General features: G+C 39.8%; 1 protein-coding gene across 1 annotated transcript in view; it reads left to right on the top strand.

Annotated features, from left to right (window-relative positions):
• Positions 1-16,007, top strand: part of FGF9 (fibroblast growth factor 9) — a 49,056-nt gene that overhangs the window by 16,307 nt on the left and 16,742 nt on the right. Inside the window, exon 2 of the mRNA XM_063304465.1 lies at positions 2,715-2,818. Within this exon, the coding sequence (XP_063160535.1) occupies positions 2,715-2,818 (104 nt within the window). The remainder of the gene's footprint in view (positions 1-2,714; positions 2,819-16,007) is intronic.

Below are 16,007 nucleotides of genomic sequence, written 5' to 3'. Positions count from 1 at the left end.
GGTGATCCCTAGCTTGTCATGGGTACAATGCTGGCAAATGTTGCTGTCTGTATACTGTAGAGGGCATAGTAAGGATAGGGATGAGGATTCCCTTGGCTTTATTTCCCTCCCACTCCACCTAATATCACCAACTGGGAGGAAAACATTCTTTAATCATTCTCCTTAACATGGGATAGGGCTGGGCAAGAGGTAAATTCTGACAGACAGCTAAACTAGCAAATTTAGTTATTTGTCAAAACTTGTTGTGGTTTTGTGCAAGTGTTTTGCATGAGTATGTTCACAGGGAAGAGTGCTCTCCTGGAATAGTTCAAAAGTAGCCCAATCAACAGTAGCCCAATCAACAGTGTAGGGAGAGTTATATCTTGAAGCATCAGGAAGAGAGCTTGATCTCCTGCTTCCCTGCCTAGCCCTTTCTGCCATCTCTGAGGGTGAGCTGCTGTTCAGATCCATCCATGCAAAATTGTGCAAAAAATATGCAAAGAGCAAGGATAGGGAAACTGCCCAGATGAAAGTGCCATCTGCTTGTTCTGAATGTCCAGTTGGTGTTCTAATGCTAGAGTTATGAGGCCTTGACTGTAATGACCAAAGTTGTGAGACTGATGTTTGTGAATAGTGGCATCTTTGAAACATTATCCAAGATTTAGTACTGGATTTTGGGAGATAGACAGGCTTCAAAATGCAGTGACCCTTGAATTTAAGATACAGTTCATTTCAACATGTATGTATACATTGTTGTTTGTGAAATACTTTATATTGGGAAAGGGCTTTGCATTAAATAATGCAATATTGGGGAAGACCCATATTATAGGTAATATTATAAACTGGATCCAAATCATTTTGTACTTTGATTATGGGAGGACTCAGATGCGTCTAATGTACCCTAGATTGTCACATTAAGTAAGCAGTATTATAGCAAGCATACATAGTTGCAGTATATAAAAGCAGAAGTCAGTGATTTCATAGTCCTCTCAAAGATAAGAGTTCATCAGTTTGGAAAAATCTGCTATAAAGCCTATAATGTTACCTTCAGAAATTATCCATGTGTGAACCATACCCTGAAATCAACATGGCAACTGCATTTCCAGTGTTCTTTTTACATTAGTAAGGAAGATACCAGATTTATGAACGCAGAACCCCCAACCAAGGGGTGATTCCAGATAAGGCCTTTATTGCACAATCACCCCGCTTCACTCACAGAATTTCCAATTTCAGTTTTTAATTTCTATCAAAAATCAGTTAAGAAGAAACATCCAGAGTAGCCTTTTGATTAGAAGTGCATGAAGTCTTTGGAGTGAAAAAACCCAAGATGAAAGCTTAATTTTTTCTAACAGACCATGGTAATCATTGCTCCTGGTAGAATATTGATTATTTTGTTTTGTTTACTAGTTGATAAAAATGTTATTCTAGTAATTTTAGATGTATAGACAGCACTATGCCACAGTCGTCCAAGCTGTAAATAGGTTGTCTTTGCAGTGATGAATAATATATAAAACAAAGCTCAATAATAGTTCCAGAGAACTGTACTATTCACCATTGCAGGTTATAAACTGTTACCTGTTGATTTCTTCCTTGTTGCTGAATTTATGTTGCTGAGCTAGGTTATTGCATCCAGCCATAACTATTTTATGAAAGATGCACTATTGTTCCTGTTGTTGTTGTTTTACAAAATCTAGTGTGTGCTTCTCTGTCAGTCACATTGACCTTATGCATTAGTAGAGATTATGACTTTATTTATTCCTTTCCATTAAAATTCCCTCTGCCTTCATGTTGCTGCCTGATAATTTCTCTTTCTGTTTAAACAGTGCCTCGTGCACTTTCTTCATTCTCTTTCCACTCATCCCTTGCCTGTTCCCATGTACATTTTAAACCTATACCTTTACAATAACCATTTTTTAAAGTTTTCAACATTTCAGCAATATTAAGAAATGTTGGTTCAGGAAATACTTTGCTTAGAGTTTGAGTTGAGCTCTGCTCAGTTTTTTCCCAGATTCAGAATAATCTTCCATAGCTTGTCACATAAAGATTGTGGTATTTTTGCTCTTTAAAGTGGCCCTCAAGTGTTGTTTCCAACCTTTCTGCATGTTCCGGCATGTGAACAATCTGCTGGAACATTGGATCTACTGAGGCACTTGATTAGAAAGAAAAAATAGCTTTGAACAAGTAACTTTCTCTGAAGGACTCAGCTGTTGGCTTGGCTTTCATATGTAGTCCGAGTTGCGTAATTTCAGAAAATCAGAATGAGTCAGGTAGCACCTTTTCTGACTAGCAGATTTTATTAACAGGCATCAGCTTTCATGAGCTGCAGCTCAGTTCATCAGATGCATAGGGTGGCTAGACGGATGCAGAATTTAAATTGGGATGAGGAGGGGGGAAGGGAGAGGAAGACAGGTTGGTTGTACAGTTGCAGGTTACGTATCAGACAGATTACAAGTACCTTTTCAATTAACAGTTTTAATGTGTTAAAACCCATTGTGTTTATTCTTCTATAATAATTTGTTCTTATTCCACAATAATTTCAGGAAAAAGCTCAACACGTCTTTTATGTATTAAGAGTGCCTGAAGCCCTAATAACTGCTCATCTGTTGGCATCCTTCTTTTTAGCATAAAACAGCTGCAATTTTAACAATACATCTGAGTCAATTAAAAGTCAATACCGGTACTAAAACAGGTGAATGAAAACCATCTTATATATGTTTACTTTATATATTTTTCAGGCATCCTGGAATTTATCAGTATAGCAGTAGGCCTGGTCAGCATTCGAGGGGTAGACAGTGGACTTTATCTGGGAATGAATGAAAAAGGAGAACTATATGGCTCGGTAAGTACTTTATAATTAAAAATGTGTACATTACCTTGTCAGTTATTATTATCATGTCTAAAGAGGTTTCAAGTTCATGGGCTTCTGTTAAAATACATTATTCAGACATACCATCAATGATTCTTCATTAGGGAGATAGCCAAATCTATCTATACTTATTTCTCATTTTTCCAATTTTATTTAATTCGATTTTGGTGAATCTTATATTTGATTTAAAGAAAGATGCACATTTTTCTATGCATTTCTCCTGTGTACTCAGAATTTGATTTTTGAGCAATATTAATATAGTCTGCTTTATTATTATAGTCTGAAACTATACATTTTGGATGGGAGAACTATATTGTAAAAGTGCAGCTTTAAAGGAGTAACTGAGTTTTGGTTAAAATCTTTATTCAGGCATAAAACATACTAGCTGACTTTGGCTATTTCTCTCTTTCAGTATTTCCTATGTCATGAATATTTTGTACGGATAAAAGTTAGGCTGCTTTTTGCTCTGGAGGAAAAGCAGTATATAAATGTAATGGACACATTAATAAATAAGATCCTACTAGTAACTGTTGCTATTACTAATAGGCTATCATTAGGGAGGAATGATTTAACAGGTTAAACCTAGGATTTATGTAATCATCAGATAAATATGATAACTAGGATGTATTTCACTATCAGCAGATGCATAATTCCTGTGCTGTTGGCAAAGCCTTTATATGGCATAGAAATAAACAGAGGTAGGACGTGATGTAGCAGAATATTTAGAATCTCCAAGGCATTCCAGTCCCTATGGAACCATATATGGCTGCAATCGTATTAATAAGTTGAGTGGCATCTGGCATCTGATAGTTATATTGGGGCATGTTGTACTTGTGTCCAAGTAGTTTCCCCCACGAGGGGGAAAACTGCAGAATTCTATGGGGACCACACTCTAACTTCAAAAGCCTTATATAAGCAGTTATTTAATTATTTTGTTAGAGTTATCTGTCTTCTTTCGAACTTCTTGGGTAGAGGGTGAGGGGAGAGAAAGTGGTTTCACTGGCATGCAGCCACAACAAATGATCCTTGGAGGAATGTTTTCTCATTCAGAAAAAAGGCTTCTATTCCATCTTGTATCTTTTTATTCCTCAGCTTTAGAAAGTTAGTAAATATTTATTTATAGTTGAAGATGAACTGTCAGTGCCTATTACATATCAGAAAGGCATAATGGGAAGAAAAAGAAGGGAGAAAGCTGAAGTGAATTACCTTATTTTTTCATGTGGGTGAAACACCCCCCCCCCACACAATTGGAGGGCTTAAACCAATAGCCCCAGAATAGCAATGGCTACACCACAAAACCTAGCTATATGCCATGAGATCTCTGAAGATAAATGGGCCTGTAAAAGAACTTTATCCTCATCCTACCAAAGCAACTAAGCAGCTAGGGAGTTACTAAGTATATGCACCAGGCCATGTAAAAAGGGCAGGACATACAGGACGATCTCAGTTTCCCACACTGGGCAAGGGCATAATTGATCATGCTCTAGAATGGTGTTTCTCAAACTGAGAAGCACTGCTGTAGAGTGTTATATCTCCCTTCCACTAACATAGATGGCAGGGTACAGAATGTAACTCAGGAGAAGGCTCTCTGGTGTGGCATGCAAGGGCATTGGAAAAATAGCTGGCTGGAATGAAGGGTCTTCCATACAGACCAACTGTTTAATAGTGTGGATTGTACTCCAGTCATTCTGGAGACCAGTGTGAAAGATGTATTGTTTCAGCTCCAAATTGGCGCTTTCATGTCCAATTGAGGCCAAATATTGGGCTGAAAGATCTTGATACCTGAGGTCGGAATCAGTGCCTTTCTTCCATGATAAGAACCTCACCAAACATCTGTTATTTGTGGCAACAAAGCCTTATTTGAACCTCTAAAGAAGCTAATCCAGATTCTAAGTATAGCAGAAGGTTAGGTAAACTCTGAGCAACTTAGATCTGCAACCCATAAAGCAAAAGGTCTAGCCCCCTTAGCTTTATAAATGATTATGGCAACAGACATATGATAGTTGCTTCTACTACTGGTAAAAATAGAATTGCATTAACAATCTCGTGGGTCCGTGAAAGTGTTTATTTGTTTCCCTCCAAGGAGGAGGAGATTGAAAAAGAAGTCCCAGATATTTAAAGGACTTGATTTGTTCTGTGCAGGTGTCACTGATTATTATGCCAAGCATACCTTTCAATAATTATCACTGTTTTTGTCTTGGAATGATGATTGTTAAGTTGTGATGTCTACGTTATGGGCCAAAGGCTTGGATTCTCTGCTTAATTCTACTTGTGTTATAGAGAAGATGGTCGTGTCATCACATAAAGAAGGATTGCTAGTCTGGGGGGTGTAGTTTATTGTTAAAGCTTGGATCGTGGAATTAACATTAAAATGGAAAAAATGGGGCTAGGATGCATGTTTGCTTCATCCCTTTCTGAATAGGGATTAGATCAGACAGGCAGCCTCAGGGACAACTGCCTTGCACTGTCATGATGTTATGGGATTGCATTATCAAAAGTAGTAGTTTTCAGTCAGTCAAGGAGAACTAAATCAACTGAAGACCACTCTCACTGTCTGTCTTCTTTCCTCGACTTAATTTAGTCTTTCCTATCCTAGAGTTATTCAAATGAGTGCAATTCAGTTCGCAAAGATTCTAGCCAGCACAGGAGCATTCTATAGGCAGGAACAAAAGGCAATAAATTTGTAAGGCCTGGATTCTGCATTCTTCTACATTTGTTCATATACTAGTGTACCCCCATGAATTTCTGAATTTGCAAATTTTGCCAGTACATCTGAATTCTATGGCTGTTCAGAATTTTCTCTGCAACCCTGGGAAAAAATCAAGGAGGACTTCCCAGCTGTTCAAATGCTTTAAGAAAAGGTATAATTTGGATGAGTGAAGTAAAATATAAGTTAATGGCAGAAATGTTAAATAGTACCAGATCTCCCTTCCTCTTTTTGTAGGACCATTTATCCCTTCCAAATATTTGGTGATTTGAAGGGGAGAATTTTAAGAATTTGCAGAGTAGAGCTAAGGATAGGTGGTTGAATATCTTTCTTTTTAAAAAGAATTAAAAAGCCTAGATCTGTGGAAAAAAATACCAGAGCTAGGTTATATTGCAGCATTGTTCCAAGAGTCCTTCTAAGACAAGGCAATCATATGGAGAAATGAAACTATACGTATGTAATATATTTATTTTTGCACATTAGAAATTGCCTTGCAATATAACAAATATATGAAAAATATGTCAACTAGCAATATAATCTACAAATGGTGTAACAAGATTGAAAACAACTATTACATTAAATCAAATTTTAAAAAAAGAGAATTTTACTTAATAGCTACTGCAGTGTAAACCAGATCTTTAAATGTATCAAAACCGAAGAGATGAAACTGGGTTATTTTGCTAATGAAATGGATTTGGAAAGTAACTGACTTTGAATCTGAGCTGGTATCCTTCCTTGATGGGTTAATTTTGCAGTAGGTACTTATGGACATTTAACGTTATGCTGAAGTACAGAAGATTTTTGTTGTTGTTGAATATGGCATATACATGAAGCTTAATGAAATACCTGGCAGTGGTGTGTCTGGGCCATAAGCTGTGGAAATTCCTACTTCCACTGGTAGGGCTTACATAGGAGAAATGCCTGGTGCGTTGTCCCCCAAGGCTGGCAGAATTGGCTTGAAATGCCGTCGACAGAAGATGGGCTTTACCATCAAACTGCAAAGTGATGAAAAGCGGCTGTGATCTAATTCCATTAGTTTCAGTGAAATGTAGCATCTAATATTCATGATCCTTTAGGGTCTTGTTGACACTGGCATAATTAATACCTATATTTCAACAGCTGCCAACAGTAGCACAAATACTGTTGTGGTCTGGAGTCAGTGCATATTTTCCTATCCTCCTGGGGTCTTGAGGCATATGCCAACAAATAGTGCTCAAGGTACTGGCTTGTGTCAAGTAGCATACTGGTGTAGGGTTAAAAAGCTTGGGGCTGTGGCGTTCTGGGTGCCAAAGCTGTAGAAATGTGGCTGGATGCTGACACTGCAGTACTGATGCTTGCCAAATGACACATGTATCCATTAGCAAATATAGCCAGTGCTGAAATAGTTTATTGTTGTAAATTCACTCTTCCAGAGCGACAGCCACGTTAGACTTTCAAAGAGCTACAGACACTCAGAGAATGTGGTTACTAGAGTCATGTAAAATGTAGGGAGCCATGGAGATGACCTTGGGGAAAAGAGTCAGAAACCATTGCAGAAAGAAAATGTGCAGAAGCATGCCATGAGCCCTGAGAAGAGAGAAGGTATTAGGGAGAGACTCAGATGAGTTCCTCCCTGACTCCCTGGGGTATAAGAGGGAGGGAAGGAAAAATATAGCCAGACTTGCAAGATTCTGTTAATATTGCCTAATTCAGTAAAGTAGAGTTTTATGATTCATGAATCAGATTCATGAATGAAATATTTTTTGATATTGGGCAAAAATGTTGCAGTGTATTTGGATGACATACTGATTTTTTTGGAAGATCCTTCCTTACTTGCAAGATTTTTGCTAAATTGGAGGAACATCTGTTTGATCTACCCCGAATGGACAATTTGGATTACAGGATTTCTACTAACTGCATACAAATGGATCCTACAGAAGTACAGTCCATACTTTCACAGCAACCACCTCAAAATGTGAAGGATCTACAGCCTTTCTTGGTTTTCCAAATTTCTATAGAAAGTTCGTTCCTAATACTGCAGACTGCATAAGACCATTGTCCCAACTACTAAGGGCAGAATGTACATTCATATGATCTACTCAAAAGCAAACAGCATTTCAGAAATTGAAAGACCTTTTCTCATTGCATCTCCTACTCAGACGTCCAGATACCACCTGCCAATTCAGGGTGCAAGCTAATGCTTTAGCGATGGTGGTTGGAGTAGTTCTCTAGACACAGAAGGAGGGGAGGATGGATCTCTTGTCATATGCATTTTATTCCAGATTGCTTTTACCAGCTGAATGGAATTGTGACATTTTCAGTAAGGAGTTGCCTGTGGTACAGGCAGCATTCCAGCAATGGAGACACTTCCTGGAAGGGGCAGCCCACCAAGTACAAGCATGCATAGACCACATGAATTCTGCAGAAAGTAGAACTTGGCAGATCAGGTGGGCACAATTTTTCTCCCAATTCAATATCTATATCTTATTTATTCCTGGCTCACAAAACAAGCTATTAGATGCCCTGTCACATAAACCAGAATATGATCATCTCCCCCCGCTGCAACTTTCCCATTGCCCAGGGGTTAGACCCTCCTGAAAGACTGGGGCAGGGAAGCAGAAAGTTGATCTGCTAGATCAAATTAAAGTGCAGCAACAACAGGATGCTTACGCCAGACTTTGGATGGATAACATCCAGGGAGCCCCGCAGTATGGTTCTTCACCTTTCATGTCCAATTACGGGCAGTGTTTCACAATGGCCATTTATATGTTCCCCTTTCTTTAAGGGAAGAAGTGTTATTACTGTGCCATGACAATAGAATTGCTGGACACTGGGATGCGTTTAAAACTCTACACTGGGTGCTGAGACAGTTCTGGTGGCCCAGGGTGAGAGTGGATGGACTACATTTCATCTTGTCATGTTTGACGCTGAGCAGAGTCTGTTCATGGAAAACTAGCTGGCCTGCTTCTCCCTCTGAGTTCCCCTCTGTGATCTGGGATTACACATCAATGGATTTTATTTCCCCCTTCCCCCCACTTTTTACAGGAGTATACTGGCATTCTTGGGGTTGTGGACTTGTTTACGAAAATGGTTCATTTCATTCCTTGCAAGGGCCTCCCAATGGGTTAGGAAAAGGAACAACTTTTTTAGACCATGTTTTTAGGTACAGAGACCTAGTCAGTCATGATCTCAGATTGCAGATCTCAGTTTATCTTGGAAGACCCTCTTCTAGTTATTAGACATTAAAATCCATTTGTCATCTTCTTGGCATCCAACCTTTAATGGTCAAACTGAATGTTACAACCAGATTCTGGAATAATATCTATGGTGCTATGTCTCTTATCAACAAGACAATTGGACTGAACTGCAGAATTTGCCTACAACAACTCAGTACCTCCTTTTCAGGCAACTTATGGTTTCCACCCCCGTATTTTGTTCTCCAGAACTCCAGCATCTGCAGTTCCTCACACCTTGGGCTTTCTGCAGGAGAGGCAGGCTGATCAGCGCCTCTTAAAGGAAAAGCTGGATTTGGCAAAAGCTGCACACAAACAAGCTGCAGACACACACAGGCAAGAAGGTACCAAAAGTGCAGAGAGGATTTGATGTGGCTTTCAACTAAGATTTTGTATGACCCTCCAAAAAGTTTATTAGCCCTTTCTTAGTAGTTCAGTAAATTAACCCAGTGGCCTTTTATCTGCAGTTGCCTGCATCAATGAAGGTTCATCCTATCTTCCATCAATCACAGCTTATGCTCTGAGACAGCTTACTCTTCCCATTCTGATGGATGGGGAGAAAATGTATGAAGTGAAAACTATTCTGGACTCTAGTTGCAAGGGGAAATGATTGGAATATCTATCCAGAACTGGAGAGATCATGGGAGAGTTTAAGAGATATTCACGCCCCTGCCTTGTACACCAATTTCATCTAAAATTCCCAGGAAACCCCCATCCCCATGATCTGCCAATGCTACAAGGTGACTGTGGGTCCCAGGATGAAGAAGGCTCTGGGTATGTGGCTGAGAGGAAGGAAGGCTCCCACATTCCATCTACTTCTGGGCTGCAGGACTTGCTGGGTAGGCTGGGGAAGCCAACAGATGGAGACAAGGAGAGGCAGTCCAGACAACAGCAAGAAGAGGAAAGGAAAGTGCCCAGTTCTTCTACCTCTGCATTTGTTTTACATAATTAAAAGAACCTAAAAAATAAAATCAAGAGATGTTGGCATCTATAGTCCCCATGTCAGGGACAAGGCATTGAAGAATAACATAAAGCAGTGAGAAGCTTCAGCCACAAGTAGAATACAATGTAAACTTCAGTCACAATAGAGGAAGGGGAATACAAGCATGGTTACAAAGGGAAAAGAGTGAGTATCTGTATTTAATTCTGTGCAAAGCAGGGTGAGGGAGTAACCTTTTCTTTGAGGCTTTGTTTATGAAAGCATTCCCTCCTTGGAAGCTTATTTGCATTTACAAGCAATTCTCCCTTGGTATCCATGAGCAGACTTTCTGAAATTCCTGAAGTAAATAACAGCTTCAGAAGAAGGATTTTCTTCAGAACTGCAACAGAAAGGAAAACAGTTAAATCTCTCCAGTGGTCTCCCATTCCAGTTATATAACTACATTAAAAAAAAAAGATAGATGTAAAGATGTATTTGAATCTAATTTGACTTTTAGGCTGGAGATTACAGATGCCACTAATTGTATTTTAAAAATATTGAATGACATGTTCAGATGCCAAAACATTACATCTGATTTGGCTCCCTGATTCCAAGCATAGCTGTGTTCAAAGCCACTAGGTTTCCAGTTGAATTTCTTCATGCCTGGACAGGACTGAAGGATTAAGATTAACTCTCACAAACAAACAAACAAACAAACAACTGTTTATCATTGATCCTTCCTTGCTATTCTTTTCCTTGATTAGCTCTGAATATACAGGTAGTCCTTGTTTAGCAACCATAATTGGGACCGGCAACTTGGTTGTTAAGTGAAGAGGTTGCTAAGTGAAACTGTGGCTGTGGTTATGACCTTACTTCAGCTTCCCTTTGCTTTATGGATTTGCAAAGGTCGTAAATGTGATGACTGGACTTTTTCATCGCTGTTGTAACTGCGAACGGTTGCTAAATGAGGCAGTCACTCAACAAGGACTACCTGTAGAGTCATAGAATCATGTGGCTGAAAGGGACCTTGATGTTTTTAGTACAACCCCCTTGCCTACGGTAGGAATCCTCCGATCATCCCAGGCAGAGGATTAGCCAACCTTTGCTTGAAAGCCTCCAGTGGTGGAACATCTGTGACCCAGGAGGCAGGCTGTTCCACTGCTTAACATGTAACACATTCAGGAAGAAACTCATTTATAAGGAAAGAATAATTTTCCCATCCTCTGTTCTCCATTTTAAATATAACATTCCTATTGAGTCCTCTTTTTTTGGTATGTAGACATCATATGCTATGTGATAATATGTAGTGTGTATATTATCTGTGCAAAATGCATCTAACCACAGTGGCCTTGAACTGCATGAAAACTAGTATAATCCAGTGTTCATAAAAGCTTACTATGGAAGGAATCTTTTAAAAAAAATATTATTTCAAAATCTCTTTGGTCAGTATGGTCTGGTATAGTGTTGAAAAATGAAAAATAAATGATCTTGAAAATTCTTATTGGCTAAATTGTTTATATTTTCAAGCAAAAATACTGTATTTGTATATTTTATGCTATAATTTTAATACTCAGACTCAAAAGTGATGTACCATTAAAAGCAATAAAGTGTGAGACCGGTGAAAGGACACAAAATACAGTTTTTTTCTTAAGCAGCACTCTGGACTTTGAACATTTCCTCAAACTATATTCTGTTCTCTTGTCCTTTAGAAAACAAAGCTTAATGCCAAATTTGAATCACTATTGCAACTTTTTTTTAGTGATCCCTTATTGCTTTGTATCTATCAACTGAGCTGATCTGTAGCTTTGCATTTTATTGCTTTTAATGGTACATCACTTTTGAGTCTCACTGAGTGGTGCTTAAGAAAAAGCTGTATTTTGTGTGCCTTCACCGGTCTCACACTTTTAATAAGGCAAGACATACAATAGGGCCTCAGATGACTGAAGATTATTGGCAGGTTTATAAAAGAGAAAAGAGGCCTTTCAAAAAATACCGGCCTCAAACCAGAATATTATGCAGGATGACAATGTTCTATGGACTGAAGTTGGCTAAACTTCAGCCTCCTGAAATTATATTTAAGGACAGTTTTGATGAAATGAATAACAAGTTCAAAAACAGAAATGAAAATATATGATTTACCGTAGCAGAGGAGGGTGGACTACAGGAGGGTTCCTATAATAATACATTTTAGCATAGTTTAGCAATAGCCACAAGGTAACTGATTGTGCTGAATCTGCTGGATACATGGAAAAGTCAAAGGAATACCCAGAATGGTAGAAAGTCAAATCTCTTTTTCACAGGCCAGTTGTATTCATTTTGATTAAGTTCAACAGTGTCCATTGGGTTTATTTCCTAGTAAGCATGCACATATTTGGAAACAGGAGTGGCTAGGAGACTTTTTGTATAATTAGGACTTAATTAATCTTTTTACTGTCTATTTTAAGAGCAGAGTAGTCAGTCCTACAGAATTCCAAATTCTTGGCCTTAGATTGTCTTTGGGAGGCTTTCCCGCATGTGTTTGACAGGTTTCATTTCTTCAGGATATTATGAAACCTTAGCGGGACAGATAAGTGATGATCAGGTCATTAACCCTGACAATGTTTTTAAGCCTGCCTTGAAGAGTTTCAGTAGCACCATATTTTAGCAGATCCAGTTCATAATAACTTGCAATGTGTTTACACATTTTACCAAATAATATAGCTTGCAGTGCTGCATTTACAGGTAATACCCACGGGGTTTTCTTGCAAGGGTCTGAGGTCCAGAAGTCAAGCTGTCAACCCAAACAAGTTACCAAGAAATCACTGTCTCTGTGAGCTCAGAGCATCAACTTCTGTTACCAGATATTTGTCCAATTCACCTTTTGGCTCCTACATAATAAGATGATATTAAAGGCCATACGAGATGAAATGGTTGGATCCCCCTGCTATCTCACCTCCCCACCTCCCTGGTGATAATCTAGTTTTGTTAACCCTAAGCCATTTGGTCTTAGCAGGACCAAGAAATCAAAGGCCCTGAATATATATTTTTAAATGCTGCCTTATCTTGACCTGAATTAAGTTGCTCATGTATTCTGTTGAAGTCAATGCACTTTCACTGGTGCCTAATAAGCTGTTGACAAGATTTTACTTTTGAGGTGATACAGTGACTGAGAAACTGAACTCTGAAAGGGCCACCTGTTGTTCAAATCACTCTTTTGCTACTAACTTAAGGATTACTTAGATGAACTGTCCCTCATACGTCCACAGAAAGTATGACAGGGATTGGAATTAGACATAATATCCACATCATTGGTAGCTGCACACGTGTAGAATTTTTGAGAAAAGGCTCTACTCGTGCTTGACTTACTTTTGCTTGTAAGTTACAGCCTTAACCATTCTGGAATACCAACAGTGTGGCAGTCAGAGAGTACCTTGATGTTGGAGGGTATAAGTAGGGGCAGAACATCACTTCCTCACCATGCATTTTGGATAAGTGAGGAAAATTAGAATAGCACTAGATTTATTTTTATTTGATTGATCTACCCCACCTTTCTAATCCTTTTCCTGCATTTCATATGATTGTTATATAGGATTTTCCATTTGACTCAGACTGTATTTATAAACATTGGATCTATGTTGAAGTGCTTGCTCTGGACTTAGAGAACAATTCTTATTTAGAAAGTAAAAAGTTGAGAAAATCTTGAAGGCTTTTTAATGAGTAATTGCAGTGTGAGACAAAATAAATTCCTCTTTCACCTATCTGCCATTCTGGCTTTGAGAAATAGTCCAGTAACTGCAAAATATGTTTGCTATTCAGAGCTTGAGCACTAAATATTTGTGGTCTCAGGAAAGCTTCACATGATATCTAGCAAGATGGCTGCCTATTCTCTGATGTCTTCACTTATCAGTTCATTTGAAATTGTAAACGCATACAAAATTATTAAGTAATTGACATAAAATATCCAAGTTGAAATTAACTGTACAGGTAGGCTGACTAGTTATAAATGGATTTGCGTGTGAGAGAGACATGCAGCAAAATGTTGGTGTCTTTGGGTTTAGTTATTCTTGAATTGAAAAGTAAGACAGGTAGTTGTTTCTAGCCTGTTTTTGAGTTATATGGATATTGCTTTTTCATGTTGTTGAATGAATAGAGATGATTGCTAAACTGAAGCTTGCAGAAACCAACTCCAGCCCACTGTAACAATGGTTTAAAAACAGCATTTCCCTCCCTGGTATTCAGAAATGTTGGGAATCCTATTATCAGAATACCTAACTCCTCATGGGAGTTACAGCTATTGTAGTCCAACACATCTGAAGAATGGTGTCAGACTCCACAATCAAATGATTGATGAATTGTCTGATCGTGTTCGTCTGCCATAATGAGCCAATGCATGTCAAGAACCAGATGGGAGGGGAAACACCAAGGAGTGTGAAACTATTCTGTTTGGGTTAAGGGGGGGAGTCAAGGTTGTACTGCCAGAGACGTCTGTGCTTAGTATGGCTGACCATTGGAATTAGGTGGGAAGGGATGTAAGAGGGGAGCAGGGTGTTGGGTATGTTTTAATTAGGTAGTTTAGGTGGGAATCTTTAATTGCAGCTTTTCTCTTGATCTGTACACTACTCTCATTAAATTTGAATTCTGCATATTTCAGTTGTGCGTGAGTCAGGTCATTATGGTGTCAGTTCTTACATAAGGTGTCAGTTCTTACATAAAGCTGCAATTGTACCAACTTTTAACTTTACCTGGAGAAGTTACTTTCTCTGAAGAAAGTTAAGCTACAGCTCTCCACAGTTATACCTTGATGGAATGGAGGGCTCCGAACAAACCAAGCCAGAGGTGGCAGCAGAGGAAGAAAGGTCCCAGGAACTTCTGCAGGGACTTCGGTGACCACGAGAAGTCAAGGTGTGAAAGCTCAAGGGGGGGAAGGCAAAAGAGAACGGCGCTAAGCCAAAAGTCAAAAAGCAGCAGTTGAGTCGACCCCCTTCCCTGGAATCAGATAACCTGTTGGAGAAGGAACTGCTTTGGAAACCCAAACCTGGCTGGACTTTTGGGGTTGGAGACAGGACGGAGAGAACTCCGGAGAGGTGGTGCTCCTTTCAGCAAGAAGCCAGAAGCCAGGAGCTGATGATCAATAGACGCTTATCCCGTCTGGAGTGAGAGATGCAAGGGGTGGCTGATACGGTGTCCAGCCTGAAAGAGCTGATGGTGTCATGAGTAAGGATGGCGAGCAGGGGGCTCCCACCCAGACTGTCAAGCGCATGCATAGCACTGAGGAACTGTTCAGCCATTCAAAGAGACACAGATCGGGACCGCCTTAACCTTTGGGGTTTATATGGCTGGGTTTTCCCCACGTTTCCTCAGTTTGTTAGGATTCTTGTTAAGTACTACTAATAAATATTAGAGACCAAGTCATTGTCTCAGTGTGTTTCCTGGTAATCAGGACAGATGGTGTCCTAACAGCCAGGAACCACACTGAGACAAGGAATAGGTCTCTAGTGTTTTATTACTGCTACATAACAGAGAATCCTAACAAACTGAAGAAGCGTGGGAAAACCCAGACATATAAACCCTAAGGACTAAGGCGGGCCTGATCTGTGTCTCTTTGAATGGCCACCTAATTCCTCAGTACTACGCATGCGCTTTACAGCCTGGATGGGAGCCCCCTGCTCGCCATCCTCACTCATGACAGATGGACAGACTGGTCAGTCACCTAACCAGGAAAGTGCCTTAGCCTGGAGAGCACTCAATCGGTGTCGGTATCGGGAGAAGACTCGGGAACATCGGATCAGACCCGATCAAGCAACGATGAAGCTGCAGTAGCAGAGGCAGCAAGAAATCAGCCAGCTGGGAGGCGAGTCTGAATTCAGCCTACCCCAAGACAAACAAGAAGGACCGAGAGCCCAAAGCAGTTCTGTGACCTGAAGGAGAAGTTCAGAGGGAATCTGAAGAAACTGGCCTCATGTGAGTGAATTTATGGATGAATTTGGGAACACTTTCCCTACTGATGAAGCTAGGGTGAGGTATGTGTCAACTCACCTGGTGGCAGAAGCTTCCAAGTGGATGGTGGCGATGCACAAAGCTAGAGCTCTGGAGCTCCAGAACTTTGATGACTTCATGACAGCACTGAGGGATCAGTTCAAAGACCCATTAGCCAAGATGAAAGCCAAAACTAATTTGCAGTGTATCAGACAAGGGAACCGATCCGTGACTGAATATGCAATGGAATTCAAAAGCCTGTCGGGAAGCTTGATGATTAGCCTGAATTGCTCAAAGTGGAATTTCTCCAGGTGGGACTGCAACCTGACATTCTAGATTGGTGTCCGGCGAGGGGTGACCCGGAAACCC

The sequence above is a fragment of the Candoia aspera genome, chromosome 5 (genome assembly GCF_035149785.1).
Source record: "Candoia aspera isolate rCanAsp1 chromosome 5, rCanAsp1.hap2, whole genome shotgun sequence".
NCBI classification, from domain to species: Eukaryota; Metazoa; Chordata; class Lepidosauria; order Squamata; family Boidae; genus Candoia; species Candoia aspera.
This window is presented reverse-complemented; position numbering and strand designations above follow the sequence as displayed.